This window comes from Columba livia, chromosome 15 (genome assembly GCF_036013475.1).
Source record: "Columba livia isolate bColLiv1 breed racing homer chromosome 15, bColLiv1.pat.W.v2, whole genome shotgun sequence".
In the NCBI taxonomy this organism is placed as follows: Eukaryota; Metazoa; Chordata; class Aves; order Columbiformes; family Columbidae; genus Columba; species Columba livia.
In genome coordinates, this window is record NC_088616.1 from 5,930,582 (window position 1) to 5,951,763 (window position 21,182).

General features: G+C 35.1%; 1 protein-coding gene across 50 annotated transcripts in view; it reads left to right on the forward strand.

Moving 5' to 3' along the window:
- The window catches only part of RBFOX1 (RNA binding fox-1 homolog 1), a 1,115,790-nt gene that overhangs the window by 1,070,319 nt on the left and 24,289 nt on the right, over window positions 1–21,182 (forward strand). For 46 of the 50 annotated variants that reach the window (XM_065030742.1, XM_065030772.1, XM_065030741.1 and 43 more), the window contains 2 exons: window positions 3,285–3,324; window positions 12,275–12,339. In XM_065030742.1, coding sequence (XP_064886814.1) covers window positions 3,285–3,324; window positions 12,275–12,339 — 105 coding nt within the window. The remainder of the gene's footprint in view (window positions 1–3,284; window positions 3,325–12,274; window positions 12,340–21,182) is intronic. The other 4 variants (XM_065030745.1, XM_021295771.2, XM_021295772.2 and 1 more) reach the window with 1 other exon arrangement.

The following is a 21,182-nucleotide window of genomic DNA, read 5'->3' on the forward strand; positions in this document are numbered from 1 at the left end:
ATGCATGTGCAGTCAAGAACTGTCATCTTATGTCATTGATAGATTACTCAACCCAATCCTTTTGAAAGATGAGGACAGAAAAATGATAATGAAGACAGATGTCTTCCCAGGATATTATAAAGGTGGAATCTAAACTAATAAAGAATTTGTCTTAATATAGTTACAAAAATTATTATAAGACTGAAAGACTAAAATAAAACAGCTAAAACCATGCAAAGCAGATATATAATAGTTGGTGAGACAATAGTTTCATATTTATAGAAAAATAATCTTAGGAAATGATTGCCATATATGATATACTTTAGATGAATATTTTTTTATTAAATTAGGATTTTTGTCTTGAGTTTTCCTTAGCACAATAAAATCATAAAATACAACTGAATAAATCCCCCAAATTTGTTTTTCTTATTTTAATGCCTCCAAGAAGTGCATTGACATATCATCCATACTGGGCATAATAATTCTAATTTCAGTAAGGTGGCTATTCCTAGACTCTGTGTTGGCTTTACAAGGAACTCGAGATTTATCTGTCTGCCAAGACAATTTTTTGAATATAAAGTATAAAAGCAGCTGTGGTAAGATGAGTCCATGCTTCAGACTTATCATCTGTTCTCTGCCTACAGCTTCAGAGAGAGAAAAGGGGATGATAAGCCAAGCAAATTACTCTCTAGAAAATTATATAGTGAAGGAAAAATAAAAGCGCAAGAACAAAACATAGCTCTTGGTGTTTTACACTTTGTCCTTCTGATGAAGATTGATGTTAGAAAATACATTTGACTCCAGTGCTAGTATTCAGTCACAGGAGTCAACAAATTATAAGGACAGTGAATAGAGAAAATATCCTCTGAAAACCTATGAAAATCTGAAGAATTGCTTTTCTTCAAACTTTGAAAGAAGCTGGAAGTTTTATATTTAACATCATGATTGTACTACAAGACCGTATGGACAAAATAAGATAAAATCAGCTGATATCTTTTCATTAGTGCATGTGCTGCTTGGGAATGTTATACTTATTTGCCTGATTCTGTCACTCCATCTTAATACTAACCATGTTTAATGACAGAGTCATGCATTCACCTCTCATTTTAGTGTTGGGTGCTTCCTTCAGTATAATATTCATGAAGCAGTTGCATATTTAGAATTCAGAGTATATCAGCCCCTATTCATCTTGCAATATCTTCGCTGTATATCCACAGATCACCAAGGGGAGGAAGACAAAAGGTCCTCATTTTGACACATATTCTCTCAAAAGTGCTATTTTCTGAATAGCAATGTTTAATAACAATTGAATGTATTATGCTTTAACTTACTGTGGTGGGTTCATGTTGATTGGCTGCCAGACCCTCGCCCGGCTGTGCTCTCATTCCCTCTCCTCAAGAGTATAGGGGCATAAAGTAAGATGGAAAAGCTATTGTGCTGAGATAAGACAGGGAGATTGCTTACCAATTGCCATCATGGGCAAAACTGACTTGACTGGAAAATTAATTTAATTTACTGCCTATTAAAATGCAGTTGGATGCTTAGAAACCCAGAACCTGAAACACCTTCCCTTGCTCCTTCTTCCCGCGCTGTGGGTCATGGTTGTGGGGCCTCCATCTTCAGTAAACTATGTACCATTTCTGTATGATCTCATGAAAATCCCTCCATGTTCTTCATGATCGTCTACTTCTACCTCACAGTCATGTGAAATGTTTCATTTCTTACATGCAAACAGGTGTAAGAAAAGCGTGCAATGTTTTAAAATAACCAGACTGTCAAAACCAAGATGAAGGTACGCTACAAGGAAAATAGCAAGGTTTCTAAATAGTTCCAAGGTAGACAAGGTTTGGCATATTTTGCTCTGCAGACATAATAAATGGAAAAATAAATGCACAAAGGTCTGACCTTACTGAAGCAAATGCCAGACACTGTGATATAAGTGGAGCAGAGTTTTCATGTGTTGTTATTCCATAGCAAACTTCTGTAATCAGTGTGGTTTTATCAATGTGGTTTATGTGCATGTATGCGTATTTATGATTTTCTCAAGTGATTCTGACTTAGACATGTACCAGCTCAGTCCTATGGGTTTTGGTCATTGACCTCGACAGATCAGTTATATTTCTGACATGAAAATTCTTGTTGGAATTGCAAAAGAGCTTAGGCTAGAAACACAGTAATAACTATTATTCCCAGATAATAGTATTGCCAAACTGAAAATATTGTTGCAAAAACCTATTGTGTGCTCTCATAGTTAGTTCTTGAAACAGGTTGATTCTGATATTGGAAATACCCACTTTAAGTTGCAGAGCTGCCAGATGCATGTAAAATGTAATATCTGTAACTGGTAGGCCACTGTTGTGTAGTTCCAGTTTTATTTAGTGTAATCATTTAAACTATCTTTGTCGTACTTTGTTATTTATCCTGAAGGTTTTATAATGTAAAATTGGAACTATTTAAAGTGATGGTTTGCGTTCGCTGGAATGCAGCAGTCTCTGGGTGAACCGTTAACAGTAATATAACAATACTAAATTTTTTCAGATAAATAGTAACGTGTCCAACCAAAACTGCAGGGGAGCTCAGAAGCACAGAAATGTGTGCCAGAGTTGTAAAATGATAAAGTGAGGAAGGTTAATACTTTTTTTTTTTTTTTTAAATAACACCATGATATTCTTAACAGACCTGTTGTCTCTATCAGGAATGTGTATCCAGCAAACAATGCAGTACCTACTCCCATCTTTGTGTACACTGAGGTGTTGGGATTTGACCCAATGGGTAGAATACCACCAGTATAATTATTTCACACGTTCCTCCCACCATGTAAACTTATGCTCTGTTTTGTTTTCCATCTAAGTAATGACAACTATGTTTCAGAGGATTGACATAATTGCAGGACAAGAAAGTAGTAGTTTAAGAGACAGCATTTTGTTAATGTATTAAAACTGATTGTAGGATTGGCCCACTGAAAATTTTTATAGAAAAAATACTGCCAATATGTGGTTGCTTAGAAAAAAAAAGAACCACCCTACCACCACCACGACCAAAACCTTATCAAAAGTATTTTCCAATCCTGCCATGCTTTACCTCTCTTTGAGTAAGCATTTGGCATACTTTATAAGTTGATGTATTCGGTACAGTTTCACTTCTGATAATTACTACCAACCTCCTTAACCAATGTGAAGAGTGCCTTCCTTCCCGCTCCCTCTGTTCTTGTGACAAGACTAACCTCAGCTGTGCAGGGGTTGGTGGCATTTGCATGTGGAAATGCACTAATATGGATGTTTTTCTTTGTGTGTGCATCCTTGCAGTGTTGTATACCAGGATGGATTTTATGGTGCAGACATTTATGTAAGTATTCATTGATGTGCATGCTGTCCTTGTACATTACCAGAGTCATTCTTTTTACAAGTTTGCTGCCTAGCTTGACTCTGTTTTGTCTATTTACCATCCCTTGCCTGTCAGAAAGAATTGAGAAGAATATCTCTCACATTGGAAGACCTTTCTGTTCATTACATCTATCATTGTTCAGTGGAGCTGAATTAACTCTTCAATCAAATGCTGAATGAATGCAAAAAAATGTAAAAAATGTGTGTGCGTGTGTGGAGGGGCATCTCCCTTCAAAATTGGTGTTCAAAGGAAAAATAAAAATGAAGCAGAAACATTCTTCTTCAAATCCCCAAAAGCTGATTTTTAAAAATCAAGACGAGTATTAATAATACTTGAAGTATGCAAATACTTTATGAAGAGATACAGATTTACCCAATCCAGGCAATACTGGGTATACATAAGTGCCATGGTGATAGTAGAACTTAATCCTGTAGTAAGTTTAAGATATGGCTATGTATTGTCTATAATCTGAGTAGAATTCCATCTGCTCTTTTGAAATCCACTTATTTCAATTTAAATGATATAGGTAGAGACTACTCATGATGTAAGAAATAGTTATCTTTGTTAGTAAGTGTTTATAGCCCTGGATCCATCATTGCCTACTTCACCTCATTAGTCACCAATTTCCTTTTAAATAATGTTGTTTTAATTTCTTACCAATAGTGAAGTTTTTACCTTGAATGCATACAAAGAGGCTACTCATGTTTGAGTATGCAAGAGGTTTCAGGTAGTGAGGCTGAATTTTACTCTTCTAAAATAATTAATTCTTATACCCTATGTTCATAGGCTTTTTTTTTTTTTCCAAACGTGTAGACATAAACTATGTTACTGATACTCCAGTAATCTTTCACATTTGTAATTATTTTGATAAAGCAATCTGGTCCCAAGTTACAGGTATCACCTTTATTTCACCAGACAACTTTCTCTAACCTACTTCTACTTCTGTTGTGCTGTCTCTGCTGAGATACAAAGAGATGGATGAGTTGAATTTGGTATGAATATTAAAAATTCAATAGGTTGTGCTAGAAAACATTCCTTGTATACTTTATCAGCAATGCTTTAGAACTATTTCCACAGGAACAGATTTTTTTTAATAAGTTTTATATGAAGAAGAAAAACAAATTGAATTCATGGATGAAGTAGGTTTTGTTTTTCTGATAGGTGGAAAGAGGCTGATACTTTTCTGAAAATTAATTTGTGTAGTTTAAGAATATATTTAAAATAAATTAGAATGAGTTAAAATTATTTCCCTGTGTACTTACATACTTAGTGATGTTATCAGTAACATTGTTTACAACACGTGAGAGTCACCCATTTGCCAAAGGCTTACTCAGGTGTAGTATGCTGCTTTAGTCTCGCCTGAACACATTGCTGCCAAATTTTTGAGCTATATAGCATAGGTGGTACAGTGTGGAATTTCTTCAAGTGAGGTTTCCAATTTTCATATTTCTTAAAAATGTCAGAAGTATGTGACATCCGTTTTGTTCAGTTTACCAACCTGAAAATCGGAGAGGCAGCAAGATATCTCTCTCAGGATTGCTTAGTGTGGTAATATAGGAGGGAACTTAATGTAAGAGTTCATAGTGTTGGAACGCACTGCTGCTAAAAAACAGGAGTATCTCTTTTGGGGACTGGCAATACTATTTTTAGGTGACCTCACACATTCTCACAGGCTTTAACATTTTGTTTCCAAGTGGAAAGTGATTTCAATGAGGAAGATATTGAAGAAATTACTAATTCCTGATATAGCCTCAGTTTTGCTGTCTGAAAGAGTCACGTGCATTAGAAAATGGAATAACTCTGCTAGCACAGTGGTTTTCACTCGATTGCAGCCTTGTATTTCTGACTGCATTTCTTAGTTCTCTTAGTGCAGCAGAATCTTTAACTTTACAGCAGTTGACAGAATTAAAACACTCTTCTGGAAATTTGTTTAATTTTTTTTATAATATACAAAGCTTCTTATTTTACAATTCATTTTTCTTCACATTCATTCCTGCTTGTATATAAAACATTTTGCAGGGGTGGGAGAGAGAGATAGAGAACTGGTATAAATCAAAAGAAACCTTACAATTCACAGTGTGTTAGTTCTTAGTGTATTAGTTTTCAGTGGACCAAGTTATTTATTAAATCCCAATTGATTATGACATAGTTCTACTTAGTTTTTCATTTAAAAAGCAGAGCTGAGGCTTTTTGAAAGAAAAAATGCTTTGTGGAAAAAAAAAAAAAGGAGGGTGAGAGGAAGAAGAAATTTAAACAATATGGGTTTTAAAAGTAGATTGGAGAGAAAGGAATCTTAAAAATACCACAGAAAGCAAGACAAAAGAAACACAGTTCTGAAAAGCCAGACCAAAATTATGCATTAACAAGTATATCACAGTGGGTTTAATTCTGATATAATTACATTGAGTACAAATGGTAATTTAGACCATGCCAATCTTTTCATAACTAGTTATCAATATAGCCTTTGATGGCTAGATTTTTGTGGAAAGGAAAGAGGGAAGATGTGGAAAGATACTGATTGGGTGAAAACCACAGTGTGAAACAAGAACAGCAAATAGTCAGAGTTGCTTAATACTAACCAGAGGAATAGAATAGGAATATAAAAATAAGTGGAAAGTACAGTCTAAAATGAAAAGTCAAGAGCCATGATTCTAGAAGTAATATAATATAGTCTATATTTCATATACTTCTATATGAAATGTAATAATGTTTCTGAAATAGCTAAACTATTGAATTCCTTTTTAAATGTGCCTTTGAGTAGGAAAAATAAAGGCGATGATTAGGAAGTAAGGAAGACCTTTTAAAATTAAGTATTGATTCACTAAGAGAAAAAGTCATTAAAAGAGAATTAAGGTTGCCTGCCAGCAAATACAGAAGTTCCTAGATGAAGATTGACACTTGCGAAAATAAGAAAATACACTCCACAAAATGAAGTAAAAGAGTAAGAGCTGCTGAAATATGCAGTCAGAATAATAGCTCTACACTATTCCTCTCCTTTATCTTGAATCTGTTAGGTTTTTTTATCATTGCCATCAAGAATGTTTTCAGACCATGTCAGTCTTCAATCCACACCTAAAGTGTGGGGACGCTAAGAAATATGAGGAATTTCTAAACACTGCCTTCACCAGCTTTCCCAAGTCCTTTGGTAATATGGTTGAGCACGTAGATTAGTCAGTCTTATCCACAGAAAGATTTTCAAACCTGTTCTCAGGATTCCCGGACCTGTGATACTGCAACTGGTGAGAGTCCACAGCAACATATGAGTACATAGGTTTAAGATTTTATACTTTGTGATCAGGGGTGTGGAATGACATTATCAATAGCTACTGCCATCGCCTTTAGTTCAAATGTAGGGTGGAGCACATATTTATTTCCCGCAGAAAAATTATTCTTAACCTTCACATAGAATATTAAATATTTTAGTAATAGGAAAAACTAACAGAAAAAAATACCCATCTGCAATAAATACTGTCAGTATATCTGAAATCAAGTTATAGAAATAATGTAGGTATTTTAGGAGGAGGTGCACACATGTACATGTGGTTTTGTAATCTATAGATGTGTTTATGTAACTCATTTTTTTGTGGAAATCATTTTTAACAGAGATATGCAGACTTTATGTAAAAATTCGGATGCATTTGGTTTTCTGTTTTTCCATTTTATCATATCTAGAATTTCTGCATTTTCTTTCTAAAATTGATTAAGATTTATCTGTAACAATGGGCTACTGATCTTTGATGGGTCTCCTTGCTCTTTTTCAGTTTGCCTGAGCACAGAGATGTATAAAACATTGAAAGGAAAATTGTAATGAGTGGGTTTGAGGAATTTGTCCAAATTCCTTCCTTACATCTTTCCATCCTTCTTTCGCTACTGATTCAGATCATTACTTTTCTGTTTGTTTATAGAGCAGTATTGCATGAGCCTGTAAGTTACCACAGGTATGAAATACTGGCTGAGGGTAAAAACTCATTTTGTTGAATGTAGACACTTTTAAAATCATACTAATACTCAAATAATTATGTGAGAAAATTGATTCTGTGTGTATAAATACGTTGCATTTTATTTTCTAGATTAAATCACAAAATCACAAATATTTTTCATATCTCATGAAATACAGCAGTAACTGTTGTGTCCTGTTCAGTAATTTGTGCCAGTGAGAAATATCTCTTTATTTGGACTATGAATATATTGACTCTGTACTTAATTTTTTAAGACAACCTACCGTTTATCGTTGTGTTATCATTGCTTTGGAAGTAGCAAATGTAGGAGCACAGATAAGGCAGTAGAGATTTTTCTATCATTTTAGCTGAATTTATTTTTTAAGCTGAATTTTCAAAATAATACGGCATAACAGTCATCTGCTTTCTGTTTGAATGTACAGAGTGGGGGGGGAAAGCATTTTTTTAGACAAAGGAACTGAAAATTGTTATTTATTATTATATAATTATTACATAATCTTATTCTAAATATTTTGCAATATATTCTAAGGCATGAAGATAAATAGTTAATATATTACTCAATAGATGTATATGTAGTGAAAATTACTAGTGTAATATCTCCATCTAAGATATCAGCCAAGTTCAAAATTAGAGAAAAATTGTAAAGTAGAATTTGTCACAGAAGTTTAGAGGGGGTTTGAATCAGATTCCCATCCTGATTCTCAGTACAAAGTATACCTTCAAGTATTTTGTTGCCATAATGATAAATCATCTCAGGTAATTGAAGTAAAAAAATTAGAAAACTTAGTACCACAACAAAACCACAGAACAGAAACCCCATGAAAATAATTTGCTTAAGAAGGTTTTTATGTGTAATTCTGTGATAGCTTATGTTAAAACAGGAACTCATGACACGTGCTGGTAGGGAATTGTGATTTTTCTGATAACCAAATGCATCCTGCATTTTAGTTCTCCAGTGAATTCAGGCAAATTCAAGAATTTCAATCTCTTTTTATTTTTTTGCTTTAGACTCAGTCTTTCCAGGACTCTCATAAATGTCATACTGATTGTTGAATCTAAAGCATCTTAATAAAGTTCAGATTTGAGTTTCATTGTTCAGCAGCAATTCTTTGATGAAAGGAAATCAAAATGTAAGGATAAACAAATGTAACTGTTATATTTAGGGAGGAAGAAAGGGTCTGTCTTCACAGACTGACCAATTTTTAGTGATACTTAAATCACAGAATCACAGAATGTTAGGGATTGGAAGGGACCTCAAAAGATCATCTAGATCAATCCCCCTGCTGGAGCAGGAACACCCAGATGAGGTTACACAGGAAGGTGTCCAGGTGGATTTGAATGTCTCCAGAGTAGGAGACTCCACAACCTCCCTGGGCAGCCTGATCCAGTCTGTTACCCTCACTGAGAAGAAGTTTCTTCTCAAATTTAAGTGGAACCTCTTGTGTTCCACTTTGAATCCATTACCCCTTGTCCTATCATTGGTTGTCACCGAGAAGAAGCCTGGCTCCCTCCTCATGACACTCACCCTTTATATATTTGTAAACATTAATGAGGTCACCCCTCAGTCTCCTCTTTTCCAAGCTCCAGAGCCCCAGCTCCCTCAGCCTTTCCTCACACGGGAGATGCTCCACTCCCTTCAGCATCTCTGTGGCTGCGCTGGACTCTCTCCAGCAGTTCCCTGTCCTTCTGGAACTGAGGGGCCCAGAACTAGACACAATATTCTAGATAGGGTCTCACCAGGGCAAAGTAGAGGGGCAGGAGAACCTCTCTGACCTACTGACCACCCCCCTTCTAATCCACCCCAGGTACCATTGGCCTTCCTGGCCACAAAGGCCCAGTGCTGGCTCATGGTCATCCTGCTGTCCACCAGGACACCCAGGTCCCTTTCCCCTGTGCTGCTCTCTAATAGGTCATTCCTCAACTTATACTGGAACCTGGGGTTGTTCCTACCCAGATGCAAGACTCTACACTTGCCCTTGTTATATTTCATTAAATTTTTCCCTGCCCAACTCTCCAGCCTGTCCAGGTCTCTGGATGGCAGCACAGCTTCCAGTGTCAGCCACTCCTCGCAGCTTGGTGTCATCAGCAGACTTGCTGATAGTAAACTCTATTCCCTCATCCAAATCGTTGATGAATATATTGAATAATACCAGCCCCAGTACTGACCCCTGAGGCACTCCACTAGATACAGACCTCCAACTAGACTCTGCCCCGTTGACCATGACTCTCTGGCTTCTTCCCTTCAGCCAGTTCGCAGTCCACTTCACTACCCGGTCATCCAGACTGCACTCCCTCAGTTTAGCTGTAAGGATGCTGTGGGAGACTGTGTCAAATGCCTTACTCAAGTCAAGGTAGACCACATCCACTGCTCTGCCATCATCCATCCATCTTGTTATGTCCTCATAAAAGTCAATGAGGTTGGTCAAGCACAACTTCCCCTTGGTGAAGCCGTGTTGACTGCCCCTAATGGCCCTCTTATCCCTGATATGCCTTGAGATGGCACCAGGATAAGTCATTCCATCAGTTTCCCAGGGATGGAGGTGAGGCTGACCGGTCTATAGTTACCCAGGTCCTCCCTCTTGCCCTTTTTGAAGACTGGAGTGACATTTGCTTTCCTCCAGTCCTCAGGCACCTCTCCTGTTTCCCAAGACTTGGCAAAGATGATGGAGAGTGGTCCAGCAATGACCTCAGCCAGCTCCCTCAGTACCCACAGGTGCACCCCATCCGGACCCATGGATTTATGGATGTCCAGATTGCCTAATTGCTCCCTAAGAATGAAAGAAAGAAAAATAATCCTCACAGAGCCTACCACCTGCAGATTTAGGAGTAGCCAGAATGTGAACAGCCTGACTCATTTTTTTCTGATTAAAAAACACTGAAACATTGATACTTCTCATGGTGGCCTGTTCTCAACTCTGTACTGTGATGGGAGTCATTGCATCCGTAGTTGGGTCAACATGAAGTGGCTCTCACATTTAAATAAGGGATTTAGAAATGGGCTACAGGACAAGTGAAAAGAGTCATATGTGTGGTGAACAGAATCATGTCATACTGCAGAATGACTGGCAATCTGTTACACATATTCAGAACTTGATAATGAATACAAGTTTAATCTCTTCTTCATATTTTTACCATTTGTAGTCTCTCATATCAGCACTCTGGAAAAAAAAAACAAAAAGTTGCTGTATTTATCATTCAAAAAACAGAAGCGAAGAAGAGAGAAATTTGTATAATCTCTCACCTTTCTCCTTGTAGCAGAAACCAGACCAAGTATGCGGCTTGCATTATCATCTCTCAGCCTCACTGTTTACTGGCTCAGTTCGCACTTGGTGACATTATTTGACATCTGATTGCCTGTGTGCACATACCTGCAAGCAATATGTGCCTGTTATACATTTTTGACAGTAATAGCCTTCTATTGGTTTATAAAAATCAAATGATATGAAATGAGAAAGTGTTTCGTCTCAACGCTCCTGTGCATGCACAGAGAAGCGACATGGTGAAGAGAGATGGAATCTGTGGTGTTAGGAAAAGCACCTGCCTCATCACAGAGGTGGTGTGACACAATTGCTGCTGGCAGGGGGCTGGCCAGGACCGGGGAGGAAAATGTACTGTTCTCTGTGTGAGCAAAAAATCAGAAAGAGTGTTCCTCAAGTAAAATGACAATTCAAAGCCTGGAGTTTCTAATGAGCTGCTAGTATATGTAAAACTTACGTTTATTCTTAAGGTGATGTGGCATTGTCAGCTCAATGATTGATTCACAAAACCAGCCTGCTTCAAATCTTCGAACCAACAAAGGTTTACACATTCTAGGGATGAAAACAGTCCCACCAAGCCAAGTAGTAGAAGGGGAAGTAGCTTGTAAAAGTAGTTGAAATCGCTTTTCTGAGAAGAGTGAATATTTATTTGTAAAATCAAAACAGAAAACCCACAAAAGTTCCTGCACTAAAAATATATTACTGTTACAGTAAAGGTTGATGCATCATGGCCTATTCTTCATGCTTCAGCATAATATCTTATATGAATGTAGCCTTCCAAACAAACAAAACCACAAAAAAACCCCAATCCATTAAGCTAGCACTTTAGCAAAAGAGTGAATTGCATTCAAAGCTGAGTGATCTGATGCTTTCTTATTCAACTCTTTGTTAAGATGGGTGAAAGTAGGAAAGGAAATACAAAAGTCCCCTGTCCCAAAGGATTATGGGGTGGTGAATTCTAATTGGGACGTAAATCATGTTTGTGTTATCTGTGGAGACTGGCCTCTATTTGTTAATTGGCATGCTGAGATCATTTTGAAATGGTTGATATAACACCGTGGTCCATTGAACAGGAAGCTCTTCTGTTTTCACAGTTTGATAATCAATGCATCACTGCACACAATTCCTTTCAAATGTGTGTTTGTTTGTCCTGTTTGCTTAATTGAACAGCTGCAATTACTGTTACATACAACTGAATGTTAATTCATGGAAGAAGAGAATTTTACTTCCTCATTATGATTTCATGTATAAATTGGAAACCTATGTAACGTTAAGTGTTAATTGAGTGCACAAATTCATAGGTTTAATCAACCAGACATGATAAATCATATTTTGTACAAGAAAGAATTGAATATTAGCTGAGTTTTTCTTTTTAGTTCAGCATTGCTTTATTAATAGGCATACACCTCATTCGTAAGAACAATGCTACTTGAAAACTTGTGGAAGAATACAGTATTGTCTTATAGAATAACTTACATTGATGAATACAGTTCATTGCCTTCTCCTGATCTCTGGGACAAATATTAACAAGTTTGTGGTGATAAATTTTGCTTAATGATTCACTGAAATATTTCCGATGTATTTAACCCCTTAACGGAACTTACGGCATGACAGTGCTCTCAGTTGTTGCTAATTTTGCAAAATGTTATTTAAGGTGCTGTAACAATCCAGTTAGAGCGTGAGTTTGTGTTTCAGGGTGGTTATGCTGCCTACCGGTATGCCCAGCCTGCCACTGCCACTGCAGCTGCCTACAGTGACAGGTAAGGCCTCATTTACTGCTGCTAAATATTTCACTAGTGGAAGTTGAAGATGATTCTATAAATTTGCCTTGTTGAAGTCTCATAAATGTCTTGTTGCTCTGCAGATAATTGTGATATCTAAAGCAGGCTGTTTTATTGTAATCCATGAATAGCCATAAATTGAGAGATTTTAGGCTTTAATTGAGAATCAGGCATGAGATGTGCACATTCTCAAGCTGTAGATCATCCAGTTAATGTCAGTGACCCTTGTACAATGTAGACAAATATATGTACAGCTTCATGATGGTCTACTACTAAAGATCATTATTCGTCTTAGGAGTGTTATTTCAGTTGATTTAGAACCTGAACCTATTGTGTGCCCTCAGTTCTCATTGACGTTGTTTTAGTCAGTGAAAATTGAGAATGAATTGTGTCTAAGCTTGAACTATCCAAGGCAAACCAATATTTTTTCCATCTGCATTTGATTTTTTTAAATACTGGGGGGAAAAAAAATCAAACCAACCAACCAAGCATAAAAACCCCAGTTATTCTTCTTTTAATCTGTATTTTTATCCTGCAAATGTAAACCACATTTGGTGGAAATAATACCAGGACTAAAAGATTATTAAAATCTTCGTAAGAGAAACACGCAAAGACTTAACTTCTATAAATGAAAAGCAATGTCACATAAATTAACTTGGCTTCTTGCAAAACAAAAATTGAGACCCCTTTGAAGTCAATGTCTAAATTGTTCTTGACTTCAGTAGGAAATAGGATTTTGTCAAATTGCATAAAATTAAGTCTTTGCAGTTTTTGGACATGATGTTGTAGTGAAAAGAAAAAAAAAAAATTCTATGTTTTCTTCATAAACCATCCCCTTGACAAAATCTATGCTATCTTTAATACTTTTCAAGTACTTGAAGAGTGTACAGTCGTAAAGGAAGGATGTATATTGTGAAAGACAGATACATACATGCATTTTGCTTCAGAATAGTGGTAAGAAGTAAGGTCATACTTCTCGATTCCTGAGATAAGAAAATTTTCCCTTGGAATCATGGAGGTAATTTCTTAAGTCCTGAACATGTATTGAAAAAAATTCTTTAAATGCTAAATCAGACATTGTTTTAAATGTTTCTGTTTCTTAAAGAAATCAACAGATTAAGAAATTTCAGTGAACCATTTCTTAGATTGAAGTGCTGTTCATGGATTCTGTGTTTTTAGAACAAAGTACCATGGTATGAATGTTACAATGCTATGCATGCATATTTGCCTTTCAAATGCTTATTATGGGTAATGAAAATATACTTTTTAAAGTTATGTGAATAAAATAATTTGCATGTGTGGCTGAGGCATGCTGTGTCAGACAGGTAAGCAAGTTACTTTCTATTAATTTTGGGTCAGTAATACCAACTAGGTGTGTGCTGTATGCACTTTGTTTGCGATGTACTATGTCTGCTTAGGGTAACCTACAAAGGTAAAGTTCTACTCAGTAGTTTCATTTCATTTCCACAAAGGTATGTTAGCATGTCACAGCTCTAGTGTTTTTCTATGAGCTTATAATACAAAACAATTCCTGCTTCTAAAAGTATTAGTAAACCGAAAGGACAGAATTATAAATAACCTCCTGTGGTTAGTCATTTTTTGTCAGATATCATTCAGGTGTCCCAGGATCATGTTATAGGTCTTTTATTCCTATGCATAAATGAATTTCTGAAAACTGTATGTTACGTAGAGAAACTGAACAGTATCAAGATTACTTTTAAATGCTTTAGTTATGAATTAGTGTACCTTCTCATAAAACAAATCAAATGCTGTAAGATAAAACATCCGTTGGTCACATCTTCTGCTATGGGTAGAGAGTCAACACTAAGAGTTACGCTCAGGAAAAAATAAAGGATTTGTCTAAGAAGACAGTGCTCTTAAATGCTGTAAAGGAAGCTTGAGATGGCATCAGTAGTAATGCAGTTGTTACAACCATTAATTATTTTTTTGAAAAATGTCTAATTTCCAGATACACTTTGTGTATAATTAGAATTGTAATAACCTGTCTTTCCTTGCATAATTTTAAATATCTTAAATGAATTTTATATCTTTTGGATTTACTTTTTTTTTTTAATTTAGCTTCTCTCTTTAAATGTGGTCAGTCCGCTTCCCCCAAATGAATGATTTATGGGGGAATCCTAAAACTAGCATAGCCCTCTGGTCAGCCCCCTGCTCAAACATTTCTTTATATATGGGAAACTATGTGCAAACATGGATACCTGTGATTACTCACAACCACAGTTGCTGAATTTGATTACATTTTCATTCATTTTTAAATTAATTTAATTTAGCAACTCTTGTGAATTATTAATACTGAAAGTGCTGAAATATAGTTCAGTACAACTGCTTTTATCTTTTTTCCTCAATGTAATAATTATCTACTGTCCTCTGACAAAATTAAAGATTCTGTATCTCCTTATACACTACTCTTGATCGATTGATTGTTGATTTGAGCCCCTATTTAATTTAATTACACATGCAATATATTTACTGTTTATGTGTAAACAATGCCCAGAAAAATGTAGTGAGGACCAGCGAGTATATACTATTGAAGCAGTGACATATTGTGGAAATACTACTTTATATTAATTTAAAAAATAAAAATGGTGGTTGTTTGTTGTTTTTTTTTTTTTTTAAATCACAGCTCATATACATGATGAATGGCAATGTTCCATATTTGACATGCTTCTTAAGTCAGAAGATGGAAAGAGGAAATCTTTAGATTCAAGACATGTTTGGGTAAATTAAAAAAATAAATAAATAAAAAGTTTAGCAGAAAGATTTGGGACTCCAGAATCAATACACTAAGTCAATGCATAATGATCACTGTAAGAGAGCTCTATTGTGAAGAAATGCAATGGTATCCTTGTTTGTCACAGCTGGAAATATTGCTGGAAATAGGCAAAGAACAGAAATACAAGGGAGAGTCATGTGGCAAAGAAATCTCATGAAACAAATCAACGCAAACCTTTAAGTATTTGCTAAGACAAATCATCTACTCCTGAAAACAATTTCACAACCAAGGTAGACCTTTCAGATGCCAATAAAATGATGTACAGCTTTTATTCAGCTTTTATGGAAGATTAAAAAAAATATATTAAAAAAGTATAGTGTTAGATTTCTGAAGAGAAACTAGCCGAGTCATCAAGTTTTGTATTTATGAGGTAGAAGTCAAAGCATGGCAGTGGGGCGTATTGTCATTTTGTCATTGCATGTTCACTTGGTGTTGCTAGTATGTCTGTAATGCTGTATTGGATTTGACAGATCCATCACATAGCTCAGTGAATGGCTTGCTTGAACTAAGCCTATGGGCAGACTTATTCACATTGGTTGGCTATTGGTTTTGTGTTTTATGATTTGATTATTGCATCTTCGATCGGATACGAAAAATGTTCCTTTCTTGCATATTAACTTTGTCAGCAATATTTATGAAAGTATATAGGATAGCGTAATAGAACAAAACCCCAATAATAGTAAAGTAGCCTTGTCTGAACGGCAGTCATTTCACTTGTACTGCTTGCTAACCCTATTATACTTAATAATGATAATTATGTGTGTTTATATATGTATGATTGTGTATTCATATATACACACACATTCCCCATGCACCACCACCCACAAACACGCGTGCACACACACATACACATGTACAGAGGTGTTTTGCTCTGAGAATAATTCCCTTTTTCTAGTACAATGTCAACTTTAAATTTCACTGCGAACAATGGGAAGATTCCCATTGACTTCCAGATTTTCTGGATTAGGTTCCTCAGCACTGGAAGCTGAACTCTTTGTTTTTGTTTTTGTTTTTTGGAAATATTTTTCACATAACACTTTGTAGTAGAAAATATATTTTTTTCCACTATCAGTTTGTGTTACATGTTCTGTGGCCATACATAGGATTTTGTATGAAATGTGAGATGGGAGATCTTGTCATATGGAAGCTGTGTACCTTCCAGATGTGAAATCTTACTCGCTGTAAAATCCTAAGTGCAGTATTCATTTTTGTCAAAATACTAGTGTCCACAGAGATATAATTTAATATATTTTCCATTTCTCTTTGGGCAAGTAATTGAGAGTTAATACCTGATATTTATGGTCAGATTATCCTAAAGTAGAATAGGTACAGATTTATTTTATTTGTAAACATGCTCATTAAAGAATGAAAAGTCAGGATGAATAATAAAAATAAACAGAAAATAAAATGCGAGCTTCTGTAGATGGAGGTGATTTTTTTTATATATATATATAGTAGACTTTCAGATCTATTTTATGAATAAGCAAGGAAAACCACTATAGTTTTATTCAAATTACCTTATCTTATTGAGGATCTTGCTAGTGATATATACTGAAAAATCAAGGTTTTGAGAGCATATAAAAGATAATAGCATCTTCAGTCAGAATTTAATTTTCCATTAAATAATTTTATAGAAGGATAAATTTCTTAAAATGTTGTACTTTATTTGTGTCATCATTGTACTTTTTAAGATTTAGGAAAAAGAGCTTCTATACACAGTTTTAATGTCTAAAGTAACCAGGTTGGAAGAGAAAAAGGAATAGAATATAGTGATAACTTTACTCTTCTACTACCAGCTGGAACCCTCAAACCTTTTGAATTTTGCTATACAAGTTGAATCTTTAGAACTTGAGAAGTTTGTGAGACAAGATGATACATAAGCAACAATCGTGTAGACCATATCCTGAGCTACTCACATTTTAAGAATGAAAAGGATCAGTTAGTATCTTAACTAGATACAAAGGTTGTATTTAGCTTTTTTAACAGCAATGACATAGCATATATTTGACTCTTCTTCAAACACTTAGTTTTGATGTGGTGATGTTTGATTGGTGTTTTTTTTTCTGGGTATCCTGTATGGTAGCTAAAGCTTGTTTATTCCCTAATACTGTAAATAAAAATCAAATAATTCACTTTGCTGTTACAGAGAGGTAACGGATTTGGACATTACTTATTAGGCTTGTATGTCTTTATGTCTGTATCTGATCTGTGGCAAACTAGGGGATCACTGGCACCATGTTAATATTTCATAATCCATATTCATCACTCAGATCACAGTTTTTGGAATGACTGCAGTATAAGACTAGTGTTAAAGGCATAACAGTACCTTTTAGTGAAAGAATTAGAAAATAAAAGTGGATGATTAAAGAGAATGTAGTATAAAAAAAAAAAAAAAGAGCTTAAAATACTATGAATAGGGAGTTTAATGTAAAGCAATTTGAAAGGAATTTCCTTAAATAAAAAATGTATGGCATAGCATACTTTCTAGTGATTGAAACATGGTTCATTCTAAAATACTGTAGATACACCGCTTTTTGGGGAGACACAGGGAGTCATATAAATGTAGGAAAACATGGCAAAGAATTACATTTCACAAAAATATAATCTACAAATTCTAGAAAGCTACTTTATATACTTTGATGTTTTAATACATTCCTCTAATATTTGGTAAAATTAATATGTTTTCTGGTACTTCTAAGGCTTGATTCACCTCTGTGTAATATCAGTATTCACGTAATATCCATGTTTCTATTAAAACTACTCCACTAGTTCAGATGTGAGGTAATACAGTAGTGGAAAAGCTTCGGGTTCCTGGCCCAGAATGATGGTAAACACCGATTATGAAACTTTTGTCGTGTCAGAGCTTGTATTCTTCATACCCTGCTTCTGCTTCTCTTTCCTGTAAATTCCGTTGTCCTTCAGTGTCACATCGAGGGATATTTTAAGACTCCGCATAGACAAGGAAAGTCTTGGCTATTACTGTAGAATCTGGTTTGGCATCTGTGCTGGAAATCATTAAGAAAAAGTTGGGAGAGAAGGCAGAGGAACACTAGAGCCTGGATTTCCATGCCTGGCTTCAGAAAGTGCTCCAAGTTTAAAGGTGCTGAGTACTTTTGCTGCCAGTTTCTTCTTGAATATAGTGGGATCCGTTAAATACTTACCATCAAGAAAAAAAGTTAAAAAATCAGTGCACCTGTTCTGACATTTACATATCAGCTTCAATAGCCTTGCTTTCTTTTTTAATTTTTTTCTCAGATGTAGCCTATATGAGGTTATATAGCATGAATTGTAGCTTGGGAGATTCTTTAAAATAAAAGTTCATAGTAATAACTCTGAATATAAATATATTCCTTGATGCATTTTCATGCATGCTTCTCCTCTAAAAAGAGGAAAAAAAGGATTGGTTAACATTTTAAAAGCAAGAATTACTCCTTTAATAGTTCATATGGGCTTTTTTGCTCTTAGAGGATATTGAGGGAAAGAGTGACTAAATTTTAAAGTGTGTTATATTCAGCAGACTGGATAAATATGGAGTTAGGGAGTTACTAAAACATTGATTCCTAATCCAACAGACCAAAACTGTTACAGTCTATTGGGTCAGTGCCTGTGACATGATAGACCACAGCAGTTCCTTTGGACATGTCAGTGTCTAATTATACACTTTTTAGTTTTCAGATCATTGACTTGATAGACCACAAAGAGGCAGATTAGAACATGTGATAAATCTTGTCACCCTGAGTGCTTCCACTGTGAGTGCTTTAAAAGCAAGAAGGAATTAGGATCATTGTGAAAGGGTTAGAGAGAAGATGAAGGAATGAAATGTTATTAATTATATATGGAACGAACTGGATATAGTCTGTATGGATTAGCCATGTAATTTGTAATGTGTTTGAGGCAAGGTGAGGAAGTATTAGAAGAACAAATTTAAAATAACTATGTAGATGGAATCAATCAAGAAAGAGGCAATTTACGCTCTTGCATGTTTTTGCTATAGTGTTTCCCATCTCAAAGGAGTCTAAAGCATTTGATTAGGTATTTAAATAGAGTTATTTTTTTCCACATGCCTTTGGCCTTGTCAAGTTTCTAATACTTTAGGAACACACTTGTGGGAAAACAGCGGTTTGTAAGAATACTTCACAGCAGGAATAGGAGGAGAAAGTTTACCCTTGTATCCTAAAGAACAACTTTTTATTGAAAACTGCTACAGGATGTTTCATATACACGCAGAAGAAAAGTAAGGTCTTCATTTGATCCAAAAGTGTAGCAGCCTCTAAACTTCCTTTGTGTTTCTTGAATGAGTTCTTAAATAAACCTGACAAGGTTTTCATATCAATGGTATTTTAGTTATAATTATTTTGTCAAGTAATTTGTAAAGTCATTCAAACCTAAAATAATTTAAGGAGAAAGAATTGTTGCTATTCATGATTGCTAAAGAAGTTTATAATTTTACCTCTGTATATTAGGAGACTTTATTGTGGATGAAGTGGTGGTTACTAGTAAGCTATAATAATTGTTATGAAATCAGAAACAAATATAAATTATGTTTTAATGAGGTATTGTTTTAAAGATCACATGAAATACATAAAGAATAAATCCCTCCACAAAATAAATACATATTTTGTCATGTATTTTACTGGATAAAACACTGATTCTTTACGCAAGGTGGACTTTGAAATGCTGTACTTTTAGCCCTAAAGACAGTGAAAATATGGCCAAAATATCATAATAAACAAAATTTTGAAATATCAATGATAAAACTTCAAAACCAGCCTTAATTTAGCAGTCTTGGTTCATACTAATGTAAGTTTACATTGCTCATAGGGAGCACTTCTGAAGTAAAGTTACTGGATTACTTCTTCAAGGATTTAGTTAAAGTATATAGACTGTGTTAATCAGAGTAAAAGGCAAATAATCTTAGAGCAGTGATGCCACTGAGATTGGTCTGAATTCTACTATTGATATATGTGGTGTTCAGAATTTCACCTATTAGTTTTAAGTTCCACTTCAAAATGTTAAGATCCACTTACAAATCATATGTGTTCCTCTTGCAGATAAATATGCATATTTATGCTATGTATATTGTATTATTAATAGTAAATACATTTGTACTATGTGTAATATCTCGTGTAATCCTTCATACACTGAAAAATTTCACTGATACGGCAGGTAGTATGAATTAGAACTAAGCATATTTGTGCAGCTGTGATTTAAAAAACTAAATAAATCAAGAAATAAAATATGTAGATTCAAAACGCAGATGAAAGGCCTACAGATTTTTCCACTGGATGTGATACAGGACATCCGTGTTTTGGCAATCTATTAAAAGTGAACACATTTTTTACGACAGCTATACTGAGTTGCATAACAACTATATTAAATTGCAAAGTACAGCACCTATTTGCTAGAAATTTCCTTTATACAGTCTTAGAGGGATAATGGAGGAGAGAGAGGGGGGAGTTCATATACAAGATGTTGCCATGGAAGAATTCTAGCTATACTCTATGCAGTATGAAAACCTTGTCATTTCCCCATTAGGCTTTACAATATTGGTATTAGGCTATGCTAAAAGGACTCTCCCTCTTAGAGCATTTGAGTGGGTTATTTAGTGCAAAAGGAGGGCTAACAAAGATTCTTGTCCATCTCCTTGGGAAAGCCTGATATAAGAATACAAATTATGAGAAAGCATCTTTTGTTGAACATTTTTCTCTTTAGGGTTTTGGTTTTTGGTTTTTTTTTTTTCATAACTAAATGGAAGAATACAGACATATCAGTGGTATTGGAAATGCACATTTCCACTAGTGTCCAGAAGAGACAGGGATTTTTTTTCTTCTTCTCTTCTTGAAGCTGTACTTTTCACAATTGCAGAAGTGCTTTTTGGTATTAAAATAAATTATTCCTATTCAACAAGCTGTGTGACTGGTTGCAAGATAAAATTTAATGAGAGAGATTTCTTAACTTAGTGGTCTCCTGCTGTCTTTGGCAGCCTGAATTATGTTAGAGGCATCTTGTCCTTGCCTAAATCATGCTG